This window comes from Furipterus horrens, unplaced genomic scaffold, assembly GCF_987537825.1.
Source record: "Furipterus horrens unplaced genomic scaffold, mFurHor1.1.pri manual_scaffold_16, whole genome shotgun sequence".
NCBI classification, from domain to species: domain Eukaryota; kingdom Metazoa; phylum Chordata; class Mammalia; order Chiroptera; family Furipteridae; genus Furipterus; species Furipterus horrens.
Genome location: NW_028327186.1, coordinates 4409638 through 4437536, shown reverse-complemented (window position 1 = coordinate 4437536; position 27899 = coordinate 4409638). Strand labels below are relative to the sequence as shown.

At 40.8% G+C, this 27899-nt stretch overlaps 1 protein-coding gene across 1 annotated transcript in view; it reads left to right on the top strand.

Annotated features, from left to right (window-relative positions):
* Nucleotides 1–23417, top strand: part of LRRC28 (leucine rich repeat containing 28) — a 66950-nt gene extending 43533 nt beyond the window's left edge. Inside the window, exons 7-10 of the mRNA XM_090263738.1 lie at nucleotides 4714–4816; nucleotides 14350–14525; nucleotides 16089–16248; nucleotides 23110–23417. Of these exons, the coding sequence (XP_090119864.1) occupies nucleotides 4714–4816; nucleotides 14350–14525; nucleotides 16089–16248; nucleotides 23110–23182 (512 nt within the window). The 3' untranslated portion in view covers nucleotides 23183–23417. The remainder of the gene's footprint in view (nucleotides 1–4713; nucleotides 4817–14349; nucleotides 14526–16088; nucleotides 16249–23109) is intronic.
* The last annotated feature ends 4482 nt before the right edge of the window (nucleotides 23418–27899 follow it).

The window sequence follows — 27899 nt, the reverse complement described above, 5'->3', positions numbered from 1 at the left end:
TAGATCAGAAAGACTATGATTATGTAAAAGAGTTAATGGAGTGCATGAAAATGTACTTGAAGAAGCCAGCACTTAACAATTCATTATTCTGAAAAAATGCTTGAAATGTTCTCTTTGTAAAAGACGTCCTGTAGGTAATTTAAATTCATTTTAAAGTATTTTTCAGTACACGGTAAATTACTCTGAATTCACTTTGAAGATACTCACATTTTATAGGAATTAAAAATATAATTATGACTAAAAATATCTCTCCGACTTGTCAAACTGTGATAACTGGCTTAATATTGCTAGAACATTCTAAACAACCTAGTTTGGTCTCTTGCTTTGGTGCTATGATTTCTCTTGCTCCATCTTTTTGTCAAAGAGACTACATCATTCTTTTTTTTTTTTTGTAAAGGAAATGAGCTTCTACTGGTCAGGTTGTGGTAAACAGATCCCGGTCGGTCGTGGCCCGGGCCCTCGTTCCACGCTGGCTTTTACAGCGCACTTAAAAAGCCAGCGCCTGGCTGCTCAGGGCCTTTTTGTTCCGTCCTCAGCCATGTGGACCGCATATGCCAGAGCCTTGAAGTTAAATAAAAAAAGAACTGGAGTTTGTAGAAGACTGCTAGCTTTTGCTAATTTGTAAGTAACAATACTTTGATCTGTGAGCCTGGGGGAAAAAAAGGAAACCATTTTAGACACAGAACAGCACTTGAAAAAGCCACATGAAAAAGTTCTTTGCTGCTTTAGCATCTATGCAGATGTCTGCTTCCCTGCTTTATGAGGTTCACGTACTGAGCGTTTTTGCACAGAAACTTGAAAACGTATTAGTGCATGATATTTATTGCAAGATATTGGTACATTAAAATTAATGGAAGGAGGAACACAAACCAGCTCATTAGCCAGTAGATCAATGGTATCTTCCAAGGTTAACGATTGAATGACGATTTTCTGTTTTCAGAATGGAAGAAATATCTCAGAGCTGTTCCAGGCAAAAATACTTATATTTCAGCCTCAGCGTGATTCCAAATGCCATCCCATTGTGCTGGAGGTTTCGCCAGCGCACGGCTTCCTGGCGCTCACGAGGTTGTCACTACATTGCTCCTCCAGCCTGTGACCTTGCTGGGTGTTAGGTGTCTCAGCCTTGCCAGCAAGCAGGCTGTGCTGTGTCAGCTAAAGCAGGAGTCGCCTGCTTCTCTTTATGATTCTGCCCTCTTTTGTGATCTTCTGTTTCTGCTCAGAAGAGAGAGGTAAAAACGTAAGATGTTTTGAGCACCGGGTAGCGTGCAAGGGATCGAGCTGGCATTGTGTGTACATGGTCGAATCTTCAGAACAAGCCCGTGACGTGGGTATTATGCTCTCCGTCTCAGAGGGGAGGTAGCCGGTTTGGAGCATCGTGGAGCAGTTAGGAAGGGGAAAGCCAGGGCTCAGACTCCATTCTGCCTCCAGAGCCCTCGGCACCATGTCATTGGGGTACTGCTTTTTCTTAGTCTGTGTGAGACCATGTGACCGGGACAGTTCCAGTGTCATGTTAAGTCCTCACGTCCATGCAGTATAGTGGCTAACACGTCATAGAGCTGAACACAGCCGGTGCACGTCTTCTTTCAGCTTCAATAAAAAACAGTCCATTCCGTCGTGGGCATACTATATAAAAATGACATTCCCCAGGCAAAGAGCTGCCCAAAGAATTCTCAGAAAACCCAAGATAAGGTCTAAACCGAATTGCATTTTAAGTCACCGATGCTTCCTTTTTTCCTCTAAAAGCAGCATAGGAGAGAAGACTTAACTGTGTAAGAAGTAGCAAGGGTCAGCTTTTATTTACCTCGGCGTTACGGTCTTGGCGTGTAGCCTCATGTAACTTGCACGCGCTCTTTTGTGTGAACGAGAGGACAGAGGCGCTTCCGCTCTCACGGCCCATTTCGTGTCCTTGGCACGAGTGGGTGAGTCACTGTCTCTGGAGGCTGTTTCCTCCACCACTTTTCTGTGCAGTTAGAGTTCAGAAGAGTGTTAGCACCGTTGGCTGCATGCCGAGGAGAATTCTCTCTTATCTGACCTGTAGGGCACATTTCCAGATCTGTCACTTACTAATAATAATGAGAATAACTGCCATATATTGGAGGAGGCTGTGTGCTAAGAATTCTCCTTGATAACTTAGAAACTTTGTTAGTAATGCCTAAATTTAAGAGACAACATTATTTCCCCCTTTTATACAGACGGGGAAACTGAGGGACACACATTCTGTAAATAGCAGAATGAGGACATCTGACAGGACTGTGTTCTTGCTAATTAATGAGTGCCCTCCACTCCTTACCGCTGCATAAATTCACATGAAGACTCTTCCCTGGAGCCCCTAGGGGCTCTGAAAGGCAAATCTGGGCTGAGAGCTTGTTTGGATTTTATCAGTGTAGTTTCTTTAAAAATAAAAAATAAAAATATCCCAGTTTTCTATATGCCTGTAAAGTCTGAAGATTTCTATCTGTGATGAAAGGATTGTGTTCATATCAGAGACGTAGTGAAGATATCCAGAACAGGAGTCCTTCATGTAATTTTGAGGCCTTATCGCCAGTGGATTCTAGTATTTCTAGCTGTATTTCCTCATCTGTGTTTTGTAAATGTATATAGCCTTTTATAAGTCGATAAGTTTATATATGTTTACTAGTGTAGCGGTATATATTATTTTGCTAATTATATATCCTTATGTTTACAAACATATTGTACGATGATTTAAATTTCACAGCTTGCTTTTACATTCAGCCGCCATAGCCTGGGAAGGCTGAGGGTGCTATTATGCTGTTTATCACACGTGCAAACAGAGGCTCTGCTCACGTGGCTAGTAAGTGAAAGAACAGGCGTAAGATAGGAATAGACAGTTCAAAAAAAAGCTAAAAATGGCCCTTAAACATATTCTTATTTTTATATAATTTTAAAAGATTTTATTGTTTTACTTTTAGAGGGGAAGGGAGGGAGGAAGAGAGGGAGAGAAACATCAATAGGTTGCCTCTCCTGGCTGCTGTGGCTCAGAGGATTAAGCATCGGCCTGCGAACCAAGTGTCGCTGGTTCGATTCCCAGTCAGGCCACAGGCCTGGGTTGTGGGCCAGGTCCCCAGTTGGGGGCACATGAGAGGCAACCACACAGTGATGTTTCTCTCCCTCTCTTTCTCCTTTCCCCTCTCTCTTAAAGTAAATAGATAAGTAAATAGTTAAAAATATAAATAAGTAAAAGGATAATTCTTTAAAAAAAAAAAATACATCGCCTCTCGCATGCCCCAACTGGGGACCTGGCCTCTCTTTGTAACTTGCTGGGGGGCTGGTTCTGCAGGGACTAGCTGCGGAAAGACGGTCGTGTTAACCCTTCCCTGCCCTCTCCCATGAGGAGCCCTTCCTACCCTCAATCACATATTAAACCCTCTCCCACTTTCTGTAACAAATTGTCCAGAACCCATCTGTCAACCCGTAAGACTTTATAAAGCTTCTCTAATAGCAACGGTCATATTGTATTACAGTTATCACTTTTCCTGTTTGTCTTATATCGTACTCACATCTATATCCCCAAGGTCTAGCTAGTGCCTAAGAGGTCCTTAATGGGTAAATGGTTTTCCTTTTGAAATGTAAATACACTTAAGGACCTCCTAATTCAGCTTTGTGCCGCTCTGTCTTTCCCAAATGAAGGACAAGGGGAAAGAGACCTTCTTCAGCCTATTCCCTATTTCCTATTTTCGCAAGCAGAACTCTAGTAAACTTGTCACAGATTATGTTCTTCAGGGGAGCGGAGGGTTAGCAAGACCGCTGAGGACTCTGGTCTTGGACAAATAGCCCCACCCAGTGAATGCCAGGAGTGGCCCAGAGAGCCAGAAAGCCTGGTAAACATTCTGAGGTGCACAGTAGACTGGAAAGGATGACCTTGACCCGTGGATCTCCACTGCCTCTGCTTGCCAGACGCTGTTTTCAGTACTTCCTGCCTTGTCTCCTTATTGGATCCTCCTCCAGTCTTTGCTCTCCCGTTGCCCAGCTACTTCGGGAAAACATCTGGATGCTCCTTCTTCCTCGCACACTTGTTTCTGTTGCAGACCCTTCTTTGGGGGGCCTGTTCCTCACTCTTCCCACTCCTGGTACACACTCATTCCAGTCCCCACTCACGGGTCTGCAGGTCTTGGCCCCACCTTCACCCCTCACTGGAGGCCTGGGATTTGAGATTCCCTTTGCTTCTTGCCTGAGACCCCAGCCCAGGCAGGACCTGGTCTCTAGCCCTTCCTTACCGCTCCTACCACCGTTCTGCCCAGGGGAAGGGAGACCCACTAATCTGGGGATGGGGGCAGAACTCCGTTTGTTTAGGCTGACCTGCTGGCTTAGTTTGGCTCACATTTCTTCCTGTGGAGAAAAATGAAACTAACTAAATGACCTGTAACAAACTTCATGCTTAAACTTAGAGTTTATAAAAAAATGATAGAATTTTTATACGGTAAGTAAATGTAATGATGTTCTATTTCCAGTTATCTCATTTTACAGTTTAAGAAATCATGGTCCAGGTGGGTTAAGTAATTTTCCTACAGTCCTGTTTCCTGGTGCAGAATCTTAACATTCCAACTGACATAATTTCACACTGAGAATTAAATCTACAACTTCTCTTCCAGAATAGAAATTTTGAATTATTCTAATAGTATGTATTAAATTTTACCTTTCGCATTCTGTTGGTGCATAATTATAAGAATTACAGTACTTTCCTTTCTGACCCAGATTTAGGTCGATCCCGGGAACTACAATATGTGTACGTGGATAACAACATTCACCTGAAAGGCCTGCCGTCCTACCTGTACAACAAGGTCATCGGGTGTAGTGGGTAAGGCGACTTTCATTTTATCCCAGAGCTCAACTCTTTGGCCACCTTTGTTTCTGTTTCATTATTTGGTCATGATCTAACCGAAGAAGAGAGAAGCTGTTTTGATCATCCTGTTCAATTTTATCTCTGGCCTTAATATGCTAAACCACATACCTTTAGAAGCTAAGAATACTGGGCAGGCAATTTCGAGTGTTGTAATTCAAGTTCAGTTCCCTGAGAGTTGTCGGTACATTGTTGATTAATTTTCAGTCAAAAGAAACAAAAATGAATCTGTAAACTCACTATCAGTCACAGGAACAGGCGATATCAGCATTAATTTAAAAGCTTTCCTTTCTCTGCACTCCACTGCACTGACAGTTTCACTGTCGGAGCACCCTGGTATCTAGAACGTTGCCACTGGGCTATATTTAGAACTCAACATTTGAAATAGCCCCTCAATACAAATCATGACTCCAGCAACCGAAGCATGTATTTCAGTTAATGGGAAAAGACCAGCGCTTATTTTCGGAGCAGCAATAATCTTTCCTTCTCAGTCGGGCTTTTCAAAAGGCACCTTCGGCTCCTCCTACCACAGTGAGACAGAGCCACCTTCAAGCGGTGCCCAGGGTGGTTTGGGATTCATATGGGACAGCTGAGCCACCAGCACCTGCTTTTAACTGGCCTCGCTTTTCTCACTTCCGCAGCCAGCGTGTCTGACTCCCCTTGTTATCCCCAGCACCCTGCATAACCTGGCTCCCGCTGCGTGCGGCTCTGGCGAGAGAAGGGCTGACAGTAAGTTTGTACACAGAGGACAGCCATTCCCCGGCTGGCGTGGCTCCAGGGGACGGGCACTGAGCAGCAATCGCTCCAGAGAGGGCCACCCTAGGAGTAGTGGCCTTCCCTTAGGAAAAATTATACGGCAGTCCCTCTATGTCACGGCTCACTTATCGCAGCCTCACTGTATCGTGAGATTTTTAAAAATATTATATTTAATTATTTATCGTGAATTTTTCACTATTTCGCGGGATTTTGCGGGACTGTATACGTATGTTGTTAAAATGACGTAGGTTTAAGAATGTAGAATAAATGTAAGGTTCCTACTTTGCTGGGGGGTCTGGAACGTAACACCCGCGATAAGTGAGGGGACACTGAACAGTTACTATCTTGGAAGAACCCTAGATGAGTTCAGTGCCTATATAGGCAGATGAAATTCCAGCTCAGCGATGTATTCCAGAACCTTCTGTGGATCAGAGATAACAGAATGTGTGGTGGAGTGTTTTAGCCCACTGATTTTTCTCCAGCTGATGTGACAGCTGTGATAATAGAGCCTAATTCCTCCAAGTGGTGAGTAAAATGCCCTCCATCACCAAAATCCGGGGAATGATGTGAGCCAGCCTCAAGGGCAAGGTTACTCACACCAAAGTCTTCAGAGACTACACTGAAATGCAGCTAGTCTCCACCACAATTAAGACAAAGAGCCTTCTCCTTTGGTGTTTAGATGTGGATGTTACTGACTGCCAGAAAGTTCTCTTTGTTTTGAGCAGAGAGATATTTTTTAATCCTCGACTTGGTATCTGGTAGCAGAGAAAGAGACTTTTTTCCCAAGAGCTGCAGATCTTTGAGAAAATAAATCGTGGGGCAAATTATGCAGATTTTTAGCTAGTAGTCTACATTTTATTGTTACTATTAACATCTTCCTTTGCTAGTTGCCATACGAAAATAAAATAATGATTAAAAGGAGAGTATCAGACAATTTTCTAATACTGGTAGTTTTGCAGGGTAGACAGCCCTCCTTGCGCGTGAACTGTGAGCCAAAGGTGTTTTTAGTCTGTTGGTTTAACTCAGCACACACTTCTCGTACGTGCAGTCCTGGTGCTTCTAGTCCAGAGTTGCCTGTTCAAAGGTCGTATCACCCATTTGGCAGCCACCTATGCAATATTTATGGCAAAATGTATTCAGAATCCTTATAGATGCTGACTACTGATGCCTTGACAACAGAATTAAGGGCCCCCCTTTTAAAATCTCTTGTATCTGTTGAATATGTGCAAGGGGATGCCCCCCTTCCAAGTCCAAGTGGGAGCTGCTTGGGGAAAAGGGGGTAAGGAATAGAACAGGGTTCTGAGGTAAATCTGATATAAAGAGCAAAAGAGTGTTTGTAGCCTAGAAAATGGTCTTCTTGATTCTTTTTTTTTTTTTTTTTAAGATTTTATTTATTTATTTTTAGAGAGAAGGGAAGGAAGGGAGAAGGAGGGAGAGAAACATTGATGTGCAAGAGATACATTGATCGGTTGCCTCTCGCATGCTCCCCAACTGGGGACCTGGCCCACAACCCAGGCATGTGCCCCGACTGGGAATCGAACCAGCGACCTTTGGGTTCTCAGGCCAGCACTCCATCCACTGAGCCACACCAGCCAGGGCTCTTCCTGGTTCTGACCAAGGAATTTGGTCCACTTGTTTATTCAGTGAGTATTTACCGAGTAACTTCTCTGTATGGCCACCGTGGCCATACAATGCTGAGCAAAAGAGCATAGTCTAACCAGGGATCCAAATGAACAGCCACTGATTGGACAGACTTGGTGCTCATTCTCTGTAAGGAGATGATATTGCAGCTGAGAACCTAAGGCTCAGGCCCGCTTTGTTCTCCGCTGATAACACATGGCGCGCTGGCCCAGATGTAGGCCTGGAAGTGATGAACACGTGGCCTCTGATGTCCTCTGCTCTCTCTGAAACAATTACTTTACTCCTTTCGGATTAAGAGTCTAAGAGACCAAAGCAGCAACACAACAAAAGGGCACAGCTTTAGGAACCTGCAGCACACTATAAAAAAGGCTGACCTATGTATAATTCACATTGCAGAAGGAAAATAGAAATCCGGTATAAAACATATAAACAGGTATGAAAATAGCAATGAACAAATATTGCACAGTTTCAGGAAATCGCAGAAGCCTCACAAAGTTATATTTGATATTCATGGAAATGTGAATAAACTTAGCACCTCCTTATCATATATATGTTCATTTATTTGTCCAATAGTTCTTGACCCTTAACTAGCAAGTTAGCACTGTGCTAAGAATTGTGGAAAAGACAAAGATAACTTAGATATTTATCCTAATACATAAAAGCAACTGTAATATAAAAAAATACCCTAAGAAAGCCAGGCCTGTGTGGTTCAGTGGATTCAGAGCCTGCTTGCAAAGCAAAAAAAATACCCTAAGAGAGGTGGAATGATGGAAATTTAGAGCATGGGGCTACCTTTTATGACCTAGCCTTAAAGTCACATCCTGTTTATTGCGCAGGTTCACCCTCTCCATTGGAAGGGGAGGCCACCTAAGGGACTGAAGACTGGGAGGGGGGATCCTGGGAGCCCTCTCGGAGGTCACCTATCACAGCTTCCGTGGATTTTACTAATCTCATAGCAAAGTATAATTTTAATTTTGTCTGTGGTTTTTACATTTTTACTACAGGAGTAAATGCCTTCAATTCTTTTACATTTTGCCCAGAAGGAGAAGTCCTCTCCCATGTTTGAATTTGAGAGAGTGGTAATTGGCACATTAGCTTACTCAGGAAAACCTAATGGTAAACGTGGTCCCATGCCAGAGTTATTTTTCTGGTTGTCTGATTAGATGAGAAAAAATAATCAAAGCTGCTGCTTTGCTGCTTCTTATGTAAATAAGCAATTATAGCTGGGTTTGGGTACGAATTGGTTAAATGTCTTGATTAATCGTTTGTTCGTATAACCACTTGAGATAACAGAATTGTTTATATAAGAAATCCATTCTGAGTTCTGAGTTAAACCAGTAAGCCAAAAAAATGTATCCTTTAGATCACAGTTCATTTTTATGTAGGGTTACCTACACAGGCCAGGCAAGCAGTGCTGGAGACAGAACCATTCCTCCATGGGGCAGCCTGGCTACAGATAAAAAAATCCAGAGTGTGATTTTACTCAAGAGACAGAGTTTGCAGTTTGATTCCAATGAAGTAATGAATTACTCATTAAAACAAACACGCTAACATTCCTTTTAAGGAATATAACAGAATTCAGAGTCTCTGCAGTATACGTTTTACGGTGTTCAGGCTACAACCCAAAATTAGATAACGTATGAAGAATAAGGAGAATTCTCAAGGGACTAAGGACCTATTCTCACGGGGAAAGACAATCAGCAGAGACCAACCTGAGATGACCCAAATGTTTGGTTTGACAGATAAGGAATTTAAAGAACTATTCTCAGTGAAGGAAAGAAAAGTAAGTTTGCAGTGAATGAAAAGACCAGAAAAGATATATATATAATAAGGAAACAAGTGGACGTTCTAGAGTTGAAAAATATAATATCTGAAATAAAAATTTTACCTGACGGGATTAACAACAGAATGGGTGTAACAGAGGAAAAGTCAGTGAACTTGTAGTTAGACCAATAAAAGCATTTCAGTCCAAAGCACACAGAGATAAATGATGGAAAACAAGAATGAATACAGCATTGGGGTCCTGCCAAACACTATTAAAAAGTCTGATAGGTGTGTAATTGACATCCCAGAAGGCAAATAGAGAGAGAAGGGGGCAGTAATAGCAAGAAAAATGTTTAAAGAAATAATGTCTGAAATTTTCCCAAACATGATGAAAGACATAAATTTACATTTTCCATAAGCTCAGAGAGCCAACCCCAAGCAGTATAAATTTATAAAACAACCCATGCCTAGGCAGAGCAGCTGAAAACCAAAGATAAAAAGAAAGACTTGAAAGCTGCCAGAAGAAAAATGACAGATTGTGTGCGAAGGAATAATTCCAAAATACTGTTACCTTTTTATCAGAAATTTTGAAGACCAGAAAACAGTGAAACAACATTTTTAAAGTGCTAAAGAAAAAAAAAAAAAAAAGGCAGTCCACCTAGCAACCAGCAAAAATACCTTCCAAGAACGAAAGTAAATTAAGTGCATTCTCAGATAAAACAAAACTCAGCGTTAAAGGAGGCTCTGCCAAGCTGACAGTAAGACTATCCGGTCCAGGGCTTATTCTTTCTGGGTGGCATAGTTTCCTTCCTTCTGCACATCCCTTTCTCCCCTTTCCTTTTCCTGTTATTTCAAACTGAAAAAGAAAAATTATTATTTTTGGCTACAAAAGAGGGTAAATCTAGTAGCAGTCTCCAGGATAAGGAGTGTGTGGATGACATACTGTACCTTCTGAAGGATAAAATAGAGTAAGTTGGGAAGGGAGTTCAAACTCATTCTGTACTTTTAACTCTTTGTCAGGTGGAATGGTAAATGTGAAAATAATATGAATTAATCTGCTACACCACATACATGTTTCGGAGTATAATCTCAGTGGCAAAAGAATCTCACTATTCATTTAGCTTGTTTAAGATGATGTTGAAGGCAGCTCTGAAAACTTTGAGTTGAAAGGAAATTATGTGGTAATTGTTATAAGTTATCACATAACCACTTCAAAAGTACTAAGATCTGTAATAGGTTTTAACTCATTTTAATAACTCACTTAAGGGTTCAAATGTACAACCTTTTTGTAACCATCTCGGCATTTAATCAGAAATAATAAAAAAAAAACCTATTGCGTTAGAAATCAAAGATACCAAGGCTTAATAACTTCCAGCTAATAATTATTTCTTTTCATTGTGAACAGAAGCATATCATAGGGCTTCCCTTGCTCCTTACTGACAGTTCATTTCGTGATTGTTTCTTATTGAGATGAGTGACACTAGCTTTTAAGACAGATACCTTTCCAGCCTTCTCCCGCACTTGGTTTTCTCTCTTCCATGTATATGACACTCTAGCTGGTGGCAACTGTCGTTTAACCCATGTGCCCCATGCATTTGCAGAGCTGAGTCCCTCTGCCTTCACTGGAGTATCACCATGCTAACCTTAGTTTGTAACAATAGATGCCTTCAGAGCAACATCTGGACTGGTGTTGGACCAAATAAACAGTCTAGGTACCATGGCCCAGCCAAGGAGGTACGAAAATGTAACCACCACACCGCATAGTATATTATCAAAAGAATCATTTGTTACAATAATAAAAAGAACGCACAGCTATAAGCATTACTTGACCTTTACTGTGTGCCAGTCACGTGCTCACTGATGGACTTATCTGTTACACGTAACCCTCCCGGCAACCCTTGCGATAGTTTCTCATCTTAGAAATGAAGAAACTAAAGCTCAGAGAGATGAAGTGAATTGTCCCAGGTCACAAAACAAGGTGGTGGTAAGAGTTGTCATCTGCTTCATTGTTTACACTCGGCTTCTGCGCTATGTACGGCGCCCGTGACTTCTCCTTGGTCTGGAACCAAGGGTTTGAGGCCCTTCTATTAGCTTCTCAAGAGCAGAGACAGAAAAGGCCTTCCTCTCTCCTGCATCATTTCATGTAATAAAGGTGGATATTTCATCTCTGATGAGGTCAAGGGAGGTTGGCCGTGGCCAGCAGAACGGTCCCTAACTCTTGTGATTTTCTCCCTGGCAGCCTGCGTTCTACAAAGCTGCTCCTCTTCTCTCGTATCAGGCAGAGAGGCATATAATAGATGGATCCTAAAACTGATTTAATTAGCTCTTTATATCCAGTGGTGAAGAGCAGGAACTTCTGCTGAAAGACTTGTCAAAGGGAAATTAGACCTCAGACAAAATGAGGATCCACTTCCTTGCTCATGTGACCCTTTTTAGTAGTTTGGCTTTGTTAATTACTGGAGACCAGAAAAGCATTAGGAAAAATCTAGTTTTCGGTTTTCTGAACCTTTATCTGTCACTCTGTATTGTTAAATTCTTCAAGCAGTGTCCATGTAGAGTTCATCCACAAGCGGGTTAAGAAGCAGCAGCTATTAAGGCAGCAACAGTATGAAGTCCATGTTCACGAATGATTTGCTTGCTTTTTATCCTACGTTTTCATTGTTTTATGGTTTGGCCCAGGGGTCTCATACTGGTGTGGCTATAAAGTTTGGAAACAAGTAATGATATTTTACCATGTGTTCTCCATAGCAACAGAATGGAGAGAATGAGGTGAGGGGGCGGAGAGGGAGAGGGAAATTGATTTATTCTAAGGAATTGGCTCATGATTGAGAGGGCTGGTAAGTCTGAAATCTGTAGACAGGCTGGAGACCCAGGGAAGAGTTGATATGGCGTTTTAAGTCTGAAGACATTCTAGAGCAGCGGTTCTAAACCTGTGGGTCGCGACCCCTTTGGGGGTCAAACGACCCTTTCACAGGGATCTCCTAAGACCATCAGAAAACACATATATAATGACATATTGTTTTTGTGATTCATCACTATGCTTTAGTTACGTTCAATTTGTAACAATGAAACTATACCCTGCATATCAGATGTTTACATTACTATTCATAGCAGTAGCAAAATTACAGTTATAAAGTAGCAATGAAAATAATTTTACGGTTGGGGGGGTCACCACCACATGAGGAACTGTATTAAAAGGTCGCGGCATTAGGAAGGTGGAGAACCACTGCTCTAGAGGCAGAATTCCCTCTTCCTCGAGGGGCCTCAGTCTTTTTCTCTGAGGCCTTCTACTGATTAGATGAGACTTACACACCTTATAGAGATTAATCAACTTTATTCAAAGTCTACTGCTTTAACTTTTAATCTCATTTCAAGAAATACCTTCACAGCAACACCTAGACTGGTATTTGACCAAATATCAGGGTACCATGGCCTAGCCCAGTTGATACAAAAATCTAATCATCAGATCATGTATCATAGTATAACATAAAAGAAAAAAATCATTTATTATGTATTTGCCTGTTTCCAGACTTAATGGCCACATGACATAATAGCATTTTGGATAGAAACCTCTCATCTTCATTTTTTCCATATTAGGAAAGAAACAATAATTATAAAGTAAAATTAACTTTTTTATTTTTTTGCCTTTTTTAATTGTTGTTCTTTTACAGTTGTCCCAATTCTCTCCCCCACCCCACCCCCCGTTGCTCTCTCCTATAAAGTAAAATTTGGATTAATTTCCTCATCTTCATAAATTGTTCATAAGGGTTATAGCTTTCTACCCCCAAGAAATACTCATATGTTATCTTCTGGGGTTTTTAAGGGTTTAAGTTTCCAGTTAGGTCTGTGACTTATTTTGAGTTAATTTTTATATATGGTGCAAGGTATAGTTGAAGCTCCCTGTTTCTGCATATGGATATACAGTTTTCCTGACAGCATTTGTTAAAAAATACTATTCTTTCTCCACGGTATTGCCTTTGTGCTTTCATTGAAAAGTAGTTGTCCATATGTGTGGGTCTACTTCTGGTTACTCTGTCCGGTCCATTGATCTGTTTGTCTGTTTTGATACCAATACATTTTCTGGATTGCCATGGTTTTACAATAAGTCTTAAAATCAGGTGATGTTAGTCCAATTTTCTTTTTCAAAATTATTTAACTATTCTAGTTGTTTTGCATTTTTTGATCTGTTCCACAGTGAATTTTATTGAACTCACAGGAGACATTCCCTTATGGGAGAGAAAAAAAAAAAAAACCCTGAAGTTGTACCAGCATCTATTGTGAGACAAACCAGTGATGACTGCTGCCCAGACCAAACTGTAAAATCTTCCCTGGACAGGGTCGGGCACTCCGTCTCCTGTGAGCCAACATTAGAACAATTACATTGTAATTGTTGCATTCACCAAGGAAAGGGGGTCATCTTGGTTTTCGTTTGTTTTTAATTTAAGTATCTTGATTGGCATCTAGTAGGTGCTCAGGAAACATTTTCTAGTGGAAGGAGCAAGCACATGGAAGAACTTCCTAATGAACAAACACGCCAAGGGCCACTTTTCAGCCCTGTGCCCTCGCCTTCATTGCCTGCTTCCAGCTGAGGTTAGAGATGATTCCAGTTACATCTGGAGAGCCGAGGTTTGCTGGCACCTGCTTGTCGTTAGAGAAGAAGTGTTAAGACTTTTAGGTAACCAGTGGCCTCAGACAGGAGGTAGAATGAGATCAGACTCCCGGGTGTTGGTAAGCTGCAGCGAAAGGAACAAGGCCTTCTCTGCCTTCTGGTGAGGAGCGGCTGCAGGCAAAGGCTGTGACTGGGCTTATTCAGTTGCATTGCCAAGAATATTTTCACCACAAGTTTATGCAGGGACCCAATAAAGTTATCTTCTACCATTAAGAATCTGTTTGCTTTGTCGGGTATTTTCCACACAAAATATTCTATTAAGCCAAGGTACAATAACTTCCCAGCGTCCTTTTTTCCTTTTGATTTTGAAAACTTCAGTAAACATAAACTTAAGAGAGGGTCATCCAATGAGAACAAGTAGCGCTTACAAAACAAATTGTGTCGCTCCTGTGAAGGAGAGTGCCTTCAAGGTCTGTCCTTACTGGAAGTAACTGGACCTCAGCGATGATTTGAGCTCAGCTCCGACTGATGGAGTTCGACCCCTGAACCCGGGTTTCCTTAAGGAACGCGGGATCGCATCTGCTCGCTTTGCAAAGCACCCTGGCAGTCCCACGCGTGGCGCCTGAAGACTTTCAATGTATATTTTGATTAGCACCTTTTTATTGGCACCTGTAGCCTTTCCTTTCTGCTCACACGGCTGTGAATGCACGTCTTTCGGCAGCTGCGGCGCTCCCGTCCAAGTTTCCGAGGCGAAGCTGCTCTCCTTCTCCTCGGGCCCCCTGACCGTGTTCCTCCCCGCCGAGGTGAAGGCCATCGGCACCGAGAGGGACCGCATCCTGCCCCTGCAAGAGCTGGCCATGCGGAGCCTGCATCACGCCTGCCACAGCCCCCCCAGAGGTACGCGGGCCGTTCTGATTCGGCGGGCTTGGGAATAGTCTTCCAGGCGGCCTGTTTGGGGGTTCTCTTTTTTTTTTTATTGTGAAATATACAAGACATGAAATTTACCATTTAAAACATTTTTAAGTATTCAGTTCAGTGGCATGAAGTACATTCACATTGTTGTGCGATGGGACTTTTTTTAATACAAGAAAAAAGGTTTTCCTATTTTATCCACACGTACCCCCTCAGCGCCCTCTTAGACAGAGGCACCGTCACTGAAACACAGTCTCCGGTCACAAAGGACAGAGGTTAAAAGTGAAACTCAGCTGAGTGGTTTCCATAAAGGAAACTGATATTTGGGGGTTTATATTTGGTGCTGTTAGAAGCCTGGGCAGGGCGCTTTTCTGAATGTTTTAAGGTCTCACCCTTAAAGCAAAGTTGAGTGCCTTACAGCCTCCTCGTCTCTGAGAAATTTATATATCTAAAGAAGAAAGATTAGGAAACGACCTTCAGTATTGCCACGGTATTACCACAGCACGCCAGCTCTTGGTTTGGAAGGACTTGGCCGCGTGTGGATTTCACGGGTGTGGTGGAATGGCTCTCAGAGACGCTTTACGAAAGGTGATATTAATAAGAAAAATACGTTTCAAGTATTTTAAAAACTGCTTAATGTTTACTTTGCTTTTGAATAAAATTCCATAAAAAGATCTAACGTGAACCTTCCAGAAATGTCTAGTACCAAGTTGTGTTTTTTTTAAGTAAAAAATATATATTGCAGTTATTCACCTATGAGTAAATTTTATTTTTCTAAATGGTTATTAAATCTGCACAGATACAGAAAAGATGATAAGGCAGTTTGTATTTTCCTCCCAAAGATGAATCAATGGCATTTAGGTTTCCCCTCTTTATGACCGTTTCACTCGCTGCTAGATGTTCACCACCAGTGACAACCCAGGGATGTGGGCGCTCACACGCGCCTGGGCCCCAGGGACTTTGCTTCGGGTGTTTCTGTCCTGGAGCTCGGCCCCAGCTGCGCAAGAAGCAGCCTGTTGTGATTCATGTCAGCTCGTGCGACTGAGCCAAGGAAAAGCCGGGTGTCGTGGTTTTCCATTTTCTTTCAATTTCTTGTTTCCCCCTTTTTATTCTTTTCAGTCAATGTGATTTAGCTTGATTGATTCTAAATGCCCAATCGATCGAGGAAGAACTGAATGGAAGTCTGTTTTAGTCTTCAGTCCAGGCCTGTTTTTGTTCTCGGTCTCTTACAGACATTTGCAGACCCTCCCTGGTAAGATCGTGCAGACCTGGGCTTATGGTCTTTCCTAGCCGCTACCTCAGAACAGCTTCCTTGCTCTTAAAAGAGTATATTTAAGTTTTCTCTTCGTATCAAAAATGTAAAAGCATCTCTCGTTTCTAAATAATGTTAGGTTTTTAGTCCATGCCTCGCAGATAACAGAATTTTCAACACGCAGTACTTTTAACTAACTGAATTGACTTGCTAACAGAGAAATATTTTAAGAAGCCTAGTGTAAGGAAATCTGATTTTTTTTTTAAATTTGCGCATGATTTTCTCTTGTGTTCCAGATTTGAACTTCCTGTCTCCCATCTCGTTACCCAGAAGCCTCCTGGAGCTGCTACAATGCCCCCTGGGGCACTGTCACCGCTGCAGCGAGCCCATGTTTACAATCGTCTACCCCAAGCTCTTTCCTTTGAGAGAGACGCCGATGGCGGGGCTGCACCAGGGGTAATCACGCCTAGGAGGGTACCGGGGCTCGCACCCGGGCAGGGGCCGGGCGTTGGGGATGCTGGGGACGCTGGGGACGCTGGAGGGACAGCAGGGGAGTGTTGTGCAGTCAGCAGCTACCCCGGGGCACTGACTGCTTCCTGAGACCCAGCTCAGTGCACGTGCCCGTTTTTAGCCTCGCAAGAAAACCGGCCTTCCCTTTATGACCTTTTTGGTCACATACAGAACAGTTTTAGTGCAGATATTATGTAGAGTGGCTCGCTCTCTGCGGGAGAGCTTTCCTGCTATTCCCCTGCTCACAGTAGTCTTCAGGCAATAAGGAATATAAGAACAAAATATGTGCTATTTAATGGGGCCGGCCCCAGCGCTTCTATTTAATTGATGCTGCAGAGTGGAAGTGTGTGGCCGAAGTGTGTGTGTGTGTGTGTGTGTGTGTGTCTGCTTTGAATTTCTAGCCCTTCCAAATGGCATTTTCTTGCCACTTTCTGTTTCTTGGCACAAAGCCTCGAATTTGCTAAAAATGTTCACTAAGTTAAAAAAAAAACCCTCCATACTGGTAGTTTAAAAAAGAATACCAGACAATTAAAAATAGGACATCAAATGAAAAGTCCCCCCCTTAGCACAACCATAGCATATAGATTTTCTAAATTTAAGATTTTCTAAGTTTGCATTTTTCAAAGTTTAAAAAAAAAAAAAAGAGTACTGTACTACCTCGTGTATCCATCAAGTGTGGTATTTTGGGTTAGTAAATTTTCCAGATAACTTGTTACCTCTATTCCATGCCTAGAGGTGTTTCCTTTGTAATCATTTTTACAGAATGAGGGAGGTGTGGGCAGGGTGCTGAGCCGCACTGAGCCTCCAAACAGGGACAGAACAGCCTGCTAGGCTGGGCTACCCTGGGACTAGCAGAGGAGGAAGGCAGACACCTGGCACAGAATAGGTGACAACAGCGACGGGTGCTGTTTCCATCTTTGTACCCACTCCCGCCCCGAACTGCTTTTCTCTGTCTCTGACCCTGAATAATCAGTCCTGTTCTGCTGTACTTTCAGTTCCTGCTTCGACTTTCTATAGTTTGAAGGTTTCCCGGTTTACTGAGCGTGCCAATAGAAGCCCTCCTTCCAACCCTCGATGATCAGATCCCCAAAGTCGGTGGAATTCCATTTAAATCAGAGTTAACAGGACCGAGTCAGGGTCCGAGCGTGTTACAACATGAGCAGAATATGAAATAGACACATCGGCAAGGGGCAGCGGTGCTTAGCGGTCAAGTGCGCAGGCCCTGATAATGACCTTGGGCAAACTGCTTTTCTCTGAGCTTCGCCTTTCATCAGTAAAATGAGCATAATAATAATAATATCTACATAATCAGGTCATTGTGAGGATTAAGTGAGATGATTCATGTAAAGAGCCCAGGATGGTGCCTGGTATGTAATAAATACTAAGTAAATGTTAACTATTGGCTATTTCTGTAGCTCAGAGACTTTTCACATTTATTGGGGTGATATTGGTTAATAAGATTATATAAGTTTCAAGTCTACAATTCTATAATATACCATCTGTCTACTGCATTGTGTGCTTACCACCCAAAATCTAGTCTCGGACTTTTTAAAAACTTAGTGTGTATTTAGCAAATATTAGTATTAGGAATAGTATTTCTTTATTAATAAGATATCACCATAGGAAAATCAACCAATTCATTAAGCTATAGTAAAATCCTAATGCATTGTTACTGCACAATTTCCTACAGAAAATTTTACCAAAAATATGAAAATGAAAATGATTCATTATGGTCAGGATGTACTCTTAGTAGTTGATAAAATTCTAAATACTTATTTAAAATATAAACTTTCTTTTTTTAATTTTTTTATTGTTGTTCTATTACAGTTGTCCCATATTTCCCCTGTTGTTCTCCCCTGCCCCTCCCCCCCTCCTACAATCAGTCCCCACCCTGGTGTCCATATCCCTGGGTCATTTATACTAGTTCCTTAATGAGAGCCTTTCCCTTCCTTTGCCCTCTTCTTCCTCTCCCACTTCCGATCTGGTAAACTTTCTTTTTATCATGGTAATTAACCTGTGAAAGTAAACGAGGTCCTTTAAAAGACGTCATTTTTGTGTTATCTTTATAGGAAATTTGGGGAACTTACTTAGGATTTGTGCACTCCACTTCTACTTATTTCTGATTTCTAGAAATTTGGTGTGAATAATCTCATATTGCTTCAGAGCATAAATATAATAGTATCAGTTTAATGAAAACCATATATCAAGTACACAGGTCTTAGGCAGTGCCATTCTGTTGAGTGAAGCCAGAAATGCCTGTGTTTATAGCAGACATAACAGGCCAAGATATAAACATGGCTTTCTGTGATGAGTTAATGCCAGGGTCTGAAATGGAGAGTTTGTGGCTTTCATTTGGTCCACCAGACTTTGCTCCTTCCCGTGTTGCTATGGAGATTGTATTAAAAGCATTGACTTCAGTTTCTTACCATAGTCTTTAAAGTAGTTTTTTGGTAACTGAAAACCAAATACTTGAATCTCAGTAGCTTATTGCTGAAAGTAAAATCAATATTTTTAATGTCAGAAAGTCTAAAAGGCATTGCGAATCTTATTTTTTAAGTTTTCTAATATATTTAGTTCAGTTTGCATCGCTCATCATAAAAGAATACACTGTATCAGTCAATGTCTAAATTAATGTGGACATCTGGTATTATTTTAAAAGAACATATTGAATATTCTTCTAAAATACCAAGTCCCATACAAGTGTTAGTTCCAACCTGAATTTAATACAGAGTGAAGTAAAAAGAAATTACTGTATCTGTATTTTTACATAAATAATAAATACACAAACCTTCAAATATCTATAGCAGTGAAGAATGATTGGTATATATTGATAACTTTTGGTCCTTCCAGGGATAGCATATTTTTATTCCCAAGTCTTAGTGTTCATTTATTAAAATGAAGAACATCAACTTAGAGGATTATTTATCATTATAACACGTATCTGGCTTTCCCCATGCGTGTATGAGTCTCACAAGTGCTGCATGTCCCGGTAGGAAATGAGGCCACCAAAGGCTTTTCAAGGGCATTATATTAGTTTGCTAGAGAGCCCGCAACAGAATAGCACAAAACCAGGTGACTTAAGCAACTATTGTCGCACAGCTCTGAAAGCTGAAGCCTGAAGTCACAATGTTGGCAGGACAGGTTCCTGCTGAGGGCTGCGAGGGAAGGGTCCGTGTTGTATGTGGCCACCGTCTCTCTTTGTTTCTTCACATCACCTTCCCTCCATGTATGTCTGTCTGTCCAGTTTCATCCTCTGCATGTGGATACCCAGTTTTCCCCATATCATTTGTCGAAGAGATCATCCTTCTTCTGTTGTGTACTCTTGGCTTCCTTGTGGAAGATCAGTTAACTCTGTGTGTGTGTGTGTGTGTGTATGTGTGTGTGTAGATATTTCTAGGCTCTCTATTCTGTCCCATTGGTCTGTAATCTGCCTTTAGGCCAGTACCATACTGTTCTGTTTACTGTAGCTTTGCAATATGTTTTTAAGTGTTTCTAAAATATTTAAAAATATTATTCAACAGATTTCAGTAAATTGTTCTTAGCTGTTTCTTCTTCATTGTATCATTCAACAATTATGTATTGGCCATCTGCTATGTGCCCGACTCTGTCCTATGTACTGGGGGGTTAAGCTCTGACCAAACCACCTGATACTTCCTTCACCATACACTTCTCACTCCCGAATTTCCAGGACAGGGGCTGATCAAGTAAAGAAGCAAGTGTGTAATATTTAAGGATCTGGTTCTGCACACAGAGTCTTCTCATGACAAACAGTTAACATAAATGTAACGAGCAGATACAATATGTTATTAGATGAGTCTACCATAAATTAATATGTGCACAGGCTTGGGTTTTTATCTGACCAACTCTGTCTAATAAATATTATTTTTCTTTGGCTTGAATTTCTGTATGAGTCAAGGATACGCTTTTTGTTTCTAATCAGGAAACACATTTGCAAAGAAAATACCACATTTCTTATGATTTTTGTGGGCTCCAATATCTGCCAACAGCGTTGCGATTTATTTATTTTTTTAGAATAGTGGTATTTCTTTATTTTAAAAGTAAGCTGAAATGCTCTTTCTTCTGCCTGGCTTATAAATATGCTCAGATTCTAAAGCAGCAAGTGTCATGTCTGATGTTCCTTGGAGAATTTATGAGCATCTCTCTCCTGACTGTACAGCTGATCTCTTAGTTCAGGGTATCTCCCCTAAAACTATCATGTCTGTAGTGCCACAGTTCTAGCATTTTTAAGGAGCTACCCAACACAAATCTATTCTTAAGGCAGTAAACTTATTTGTATACCTGTGACAACTTAAATGCAACAGGCAGATACAACATGTTAATTAGATGAGCCTCCCAAAAGTGAATAGTACACAGACTTGGTATTTATTGGTTGCACAGATACAACACCTCCAGGTTACCCACCCGACCCCCTTGAGTGTGTATCATAGGACGTTAATGATGATCCAGTGGGCATTATGCTTCAGTGAATAAAAATTCCACATCTCTGTAGAGTTGGATTCTTTTGCTTAGAACTTTTATTTTTAAAAATTCAGTTGTTGTAGTATGAAATATATCACTTCTATGAATGCTTTTTGCTTGACATAATTATAAAACAGTGAAGATTAGTTAGCTGATCCTCAATAATACACTTGCCATTTAAGATCATTTCAGGTCATTTTTCTTTCAATTGTGATGGATAAAAAGATATGCATTCTGGTGTAGCAAATTATCTGAATTAGAGTTATAAGCAAAAACTAATTTTTTTAAATTAAGGGAATACAAAGTATCTAATAACTTAAAATGTATATAATTTCCTGAGTTAAGAAAAAGTTCAAAAGTGATGCTTCCCTTTCCTTTTTCTAACAAGTGTCATTTGCAAAGCAGATGGTTTTAATTTTGATCAAGTGAAATTTTCCACTTTAATTTTATAGATAGTGCTTTTGGGGTCCTAAGAAATCTTTTTCTACCCCAGCGTCCTGAAGATGTTCTTCAGTGCTCTTTCTTCCATTCCATTGATCTGTGTCTGTCTCTCAGTCAATACCAAACTGTCTTGATTATGTATTGTAGTTATGCATCAGGTAAAGCGATGCCTCTGCTTTATTCTTCTCTTTCAGGATTGTTTTAACTATTCTAGGGTCTCTGCTTTTCCATATAATTTTTAAAATAAGCTTAACTTTTTCTCCAAAAACTCTTATGCTGAATTTGCTAAGAATAGCATTAAATCCATAGATCAATTTGAAAACAATTGTGTTGAGTCTTCCCATGCATGACCACATATGTCTCTCTATTTATTTAGGTATTCCTTTATTTTTTTCATCAGCATTTAATTATTTTCAGCATACAGATCCTTAAATGTTAAGTTGATACCCCTGTATTTCACTTTCTTTGTGTGATTGTAAATTATCTTATACTAGTTTTAAATTTCACTTTCCATGTATTCATTATTAGTATATGGAAAAATGGGTGATTTAAAATTTTTGATCTTATTCAACCTTGCTGAATTTGGTTAATAGGTGAGGAGTATTTTTGTAGATTCCTTGGCATTTTCTGTGCAGTCATGTTATGCCATCTGAAAGTAGGGATAGTTTTACTTCTTCCTTTTCAATCTGCATGGCTATTATTTCTTTTTCTTGCTTTATTGCAGTGGTTAGAACTTCCAGTACTATGTTGACAGAGGAGGTTAAAGTAGATATCACTAAAAGTATGATGTTAGCAAGAGTTTTTATAGATTCTCTTTATTAAATTGAAAATGATCCCCTCTATTCCTAGTTGATGACAGTTTTTAGCAAGAATAGATGCTGTAGTTTGTGAAATGCTTTTTCTGAGTCCATTGATACTGTTTAAGTTTTTCTTAATTAACCTGTTGATACAGTAGATGGCATTGATTTTCAAATACCGAACCTGCCTTATAGACCCAGAATAATTCCCACTTGATGTCAGAATCTTTTGATTTGTTATAACTTTTATTTCCATTCTTTCATGTAAGATTTTATCCTTTGAGACTGCCTCTTTAACCCATGGGAAAATGGTCATTTGACCAATGGGTTAGAAAAGGTCAAAGAACTGTCTTGTTTATTTTTCACATTTGGAGCTTTTCCTGTGGTCTTTCTGTTATTGATTTCTAGTTTGATTTCATAATGGACAGAGAATATACTCTTATGATTTTTACTTGCTTTAGACTTAAATTGCTCTTTATTCTCCAATTTCCTGGTGAAAACGTAGGTTATTGATTTTTGAGCATTTTTTCTTTCTAATACATATGTTTAGTGCTAAAAGTTTCCCTTTAGTACTGTTTTTGCTGGGAAGAGGACCCTTGAACTCTTTATTCAGATTCTGAAATTACCTTTACAAGCAATTTCTGTGAATATATTTGTAGGATAAATTCCCTAAAATATGTTTTTTAAGTTCTTTGGGGTGTATGAGTGTGTGTTCTAGAAAAATTTGTGAGGTTTTCTGTTACATGAATTTTATAATATGTTTGAAATTCTTTCATTACACTATTGGTTCTAGTAAGCAGAATTCAGACCGTAACATGAAGAAAGCTTGTTTTTGTTTGTTTGTTTGCTTGTTTGCAGGGAACCGAGGGATATTATGTCATCTGAAAACTGCTAATAAAATGAGCACACACACACCTCACCTGATTGCAGGGCTCCATTTTAAAAGGAAATTTACATTTCTGCCATGTACTGTGTTGACCATACCTAATCCTTCATTTTAACAAAGAAAGCGGCTGTCTGATGGGAAGAATCCTGAGACTCGAATCTTGGACTCACAGTGGTCTTCTCTCCCCCCTCCTTCCTCTTCCAGGAGGACGACGGTTAGCTTTGTGGCTTACTGCTGCTCCACCCAGTGTCTGCAGACTTTCGACCTACTGAGCTGATCAACACTCAGGAGCCTCAGGAGCACTTCCAGCTTGACGGCGAAGTCGCCTGCACGTCACCCGCTGTGCGTGCGACAGAAGGACGGGAGAGTCCGGCCAGGCCAGACAGACCCTCACATCCTGTCCTGTTCAATGCAAGGGGCCTGCACAGCTCCCTGCAAGTGTGATGACTGAGCTTCAGAGCTGAAATGCCTTCACCCTCCCCCCGAGCTGGAATATATCCTCCCCCAATGAAGGACCCTTTGTCGCATGTGTTTTTCTTTCTTGCAAGTGTCTCATACGCAAACCGTTTAGTTTGACGTGTCTCCCCTGAATCTAACTTAAAGCGAGTTTCAGTTCCCTGAAGAACTATAATTCGGTCGCATCGGCAAGTTAACCTTTGAATACGTATAAGTCAATGATACTTCTGATTTTCTCTTTCTTCCCCCGGGGAATAAATTCACCCAGACGTTATTCTCCATGTTTCTAACAAATGGATGCAAACCCCAGGCCTCAATAGTATCGAACAGTAGGCATCGGGGCTGTTCGTGAGTTGGTGAGGGTTCCTCACGGCCCTAGCATGCCCCCTCTGAAAAGTCACAACCTTGTTTATAAGTTTTGCACCGTATTAAGAGACTTTTGTGAGGGGTTTTAAAAATAAAAATGTAGATTATAAATAAAGTAACGCTCCTATTTTGAAAGGCTATTTACTGAAAAATAACTTTTTGAAATGTTTGATTTCCCGATAAGATGTTTTTATGCGAGAAGAGTTTGAGGAATATGTAAGGCTTTAAAAGATCTGATTCTTTTCTCCCTGGATCTAAACATTTTCTGGCTAAGGAGAAAGGAGGAGAAAAACACATCAAAATATGACCTACCGTGTTTTTTGTCAGTTGGGCTTATCATTAAATTTATAGTGAGTGAAATATTTGTGTGACATGTGAAAAACAGCCTTCAGCTACTTCTGCTACTAGGTTTTAGCAGAGGGATTCTGAATACCGCTTGTGCACATTTGTTTAAACAGCTGGTGTGTTAGGTTATCTTCATTGTGACCCTAGATTTCTTATGTACTTAACACACCATCGTCCAGATACCCCTGTGAAGATACGGGAAAAGCAGGTCCAAGTTCAGCCTTGGACTTTTGCAGAAAGGCCGCGAATGGAAAGTCTGAGATTACACTCTGACAGAAGACAGGATCTTAGTGGAAGAGCCGCTTACTTGCCCCTCCTTTGAAAGGGTGGCATTTTACTGTTGCTTTATTGCCCTGTGTTCACCTGATGGCTGTGAAGTGATGGTTCTTTTATATTTTTACCTATTTTAACTAGACAGTGTTTTCTCTAAGGCAGGATGGGCAGGGGAAAACCAAGAAGGTTTACATGGTAGGAAAATTCATTTCAAAAAATTTCAGACTTGTCTCAAATTTGGTTCATGGAATGTTGTCGGCTGCCCTAAATCTGTAACGCGAGGCTCTAACTGCTAAAAACCCTTCCTAGTTACTGACAGACGTGTGATCTTTTCACAGTCACGCCCCCCGCTGCCCGGAAAGCAGACTGTCCACGTAGAATGGTGAAGGCTGAACGTTATGTATGTTCCCGCTGCATTTCCACTGCTCTTCCTTCCGCTCATCCCTTTCATGGCTCAGCCTGCTGAGCCTTCAAAGGCTTGCAGTACAATAGAATCTGAAGCCCTCCACCAGAATATCACAGCTCTTTCATCCTCTTCAAATAATTGAAGTTGTAGCGTAACCTCCACATATCTATAGGTTGGCAGGTGAAAAACGTGGCACGAACCTTGCCACATGTGATCCAGGCCTAAGCGGCTGTCGCCTGTCATTTAAGTGCCTGTAAATATATTGCAGCATCTTTCTATTTCACTCTCTACCATCATGTCTTAAAATGAAATGTGCTAACCTGACATTAAGGATTCTCATTGGTGTAAGGATATGAAAAGGTTTTAATCCTCACCCGAAGACATGTTTTCATTGCTTTTAGAGACTGAAGAAGGGAGGTGGAGAGAAAGAGAGAGAGAGAAACATCAATCGGTTGCCTCCTGTATGTGCCCCAACTGGGGATCGAACCCAACAGCCTAGGTATGTGCCCTGACCAGGAATCGAACCCTCAACCTTTCAGTGTACAGGATGATGCTCCAACTAACTGAGCCACACCAGCCAGGGCAACTTATTTGAAATTTTACAAAGACATAATCCAAGCATTCCCCACCCCCGCCCCGTACCTATTATAAACAGTGTGCATTGAACACCAGCAGTGGGAAACCTCTGGGCAGCCTGACCCTTAACTATTGGTACAGCGCCCATCTTAATTGATGAGAAATGCGATTTACAATTTGGCTTCCCTGGTGCTGTTCATTATAAAAATTTTGTACTGGATTTGCTGAACTCGTTCTTAACCTTTTGATATTATATAAAAATTATTGGAGACTGGAGAAAATTTGCCTACAAGCTATGTATTTGAATTACGTGCAGAACTTTGCCAAAAATTCTAAAGTTATTATATTGTGTGTTTTTTTAAATTAAGTTATGCTACATAGAGAAATATTTCACCCAGTTATAATAATGCAAAAAAAAAAAAGTAAGTTACTTGGAAAATAGAGTCTCTTCAGGTAAGTTTACATTAATAATCTGAGAGGTGGTTAATGGTAAATTTTAATATCCAGAACAGCCAGTCAGGCATCGCCCTTCTTATGAGCCAGAGTAAAAGGCCATCTATTTTAAGCAGGTCGCCCTGTCCATGTTATTCAAGACGCCTGATTGTTATCACACCCAAATCCCAGATTGCATAACGTTGTGTAGATGAAATGTTGCTTCTTCAGTGAATAAAATATATATTTTGAGCACACTTAAAAAATTTTTTTTTAAATGATCAGTACACAAAAGAGCTCTGGCTGGTGGAGGGTCCACTCTGCTTAACAGAGAAGAGCGAGGAGCGGCTCAGCTGCCTGGCCTTCCTCTTCTGCAAAGTGACGTGTGCGGTCAGCATTTCTGGGCCACATGCTCAGCTCTCACTACGAATCTTCACGCTCTCACCACTTTAATGCACATCTTGCTTTCCTTCCACATTTTGCGTTACGAATTACAATGTCTACAGTCTAAGAAAAAAGGCTTCCATGCCAATTGGCTTCTGAGGCTTTGAATATAGTTTTCCCTAAAATATATACCTTATTTTGGAATCGCTGGAGAAGTTCAAAGCTAGTTTTAAAAATTATTAATGGTAAAATTAGGTTTCTGTTTCCCGAATTAAAATATCAGATGTTTTTATCTTTCCTATAAGAAGCTTAAACACAATATGTTGCTTCAGAAATGCAAATATTTTTACTCAGCTAATTTATAAACATGAATTACTAATTAGGCCAACACTAATACAACCAGATGTAATTAAATATTAAGATGAAAATTCATTTCACAGATTTGTAAACACATTCTCTTAAGATTATTTTAAAATGTGTTCTTACATAACTGGACACTCTGTTATGCTTTTATTATTTTTGTGGTTTCTACCAACTCTTGTTTACTCTTAATGAAGCTCTCCTACATTTCTCCAGGAATTCAGTGAATATTTTGCCTTCTCTTAAACAGAGGGGATTTTTATAAAGTCTGTATTCTTGAGAATAGGTCTATGACTCTCTAAAAATTACTCAAATCTCACTGTCTCTACCCAGGAAGTCATTCCCCATCTCATCAGCCGATAGACCTGAAGTGATATCAGTGTCCCTAGGAAAGGGACCGATCACAGCTGAGTGAGTGACTGTCGTCCTCTGTCAGGAAAGGAGGTTGCTTAACAGCCTGCGATGTTCTCTTTGGAGCATGCCTCAATAGACCCTTGTCCTTCAGGGGCAGAGAAGTGCAGGCGGCCCAATGGTGGCTGGGGAAAAGGTGAAGCATTTGGAGGTCATTTGCATATGTAATTAAGAGACTTGCCAAGTTGGCCAGGTTTTTTTATCCACACACCTTACAGGAGAGTGTAGACTATCCTTGCTAACCCTGTCAATGAATTCAGACTTTGTTTTTTAATAGCAATTTGGAGACTATGATAAAGGAAGATTTTCTTTCTTTCCTTTTTTCCTCCTCCTCTTCCTCTTCCTCCTCTTTTCCTCCTTCTCCTCCTCCTTCTTCTCATTCTTCTTTCTCCTCCTCTTCCTCCTTTCTCCTCTTCCTCCCCCCCCCCCTTGCTGCTCCTCCTTCTATATAATGAAAGGATTTTCTAAAACTCTGCGTCTGCTTACTGAAAAATGATGGCAACATTGGTTTGTTGAGTGCGGACATTTTCTAACACTCACACTGTATCCAATTTGGTTGTTCTTACAGCTACTGCTGTTTATAGAACAGCTGAGCTTGAACCATGTGGGTGCTTAGAAATGTCGATGGTGGGAGCCTTATCATTTTAACCAGACTCATTTTGTTTAAAATAAATAAATAAGAGGGTATTGAATACGTGATACTAGCAAAACCAGGGCAAGTCAAAACACCCCAAAGCTTACTGCTCTGTTTCCTTCCCTCCTGCCCTTGTCCAGCTCTGTCGTATCCTTGAAAACAACAGTCCACAATCGAGGTAGAAGCAGCAGGGTAGGAGCCACTGGAGGGGTGAGTGGGGTGGGAGCTCTTTCAAATCCTTATTCCCAGAGAATTCTCATTATCTGACTTGGCTGGTGGTTCCCTGGAAGACCCCACTTGTGAGGCTGCCTTTATTTTGCCTGATCAGAGCTTACCAAATGTGAAAAGCCT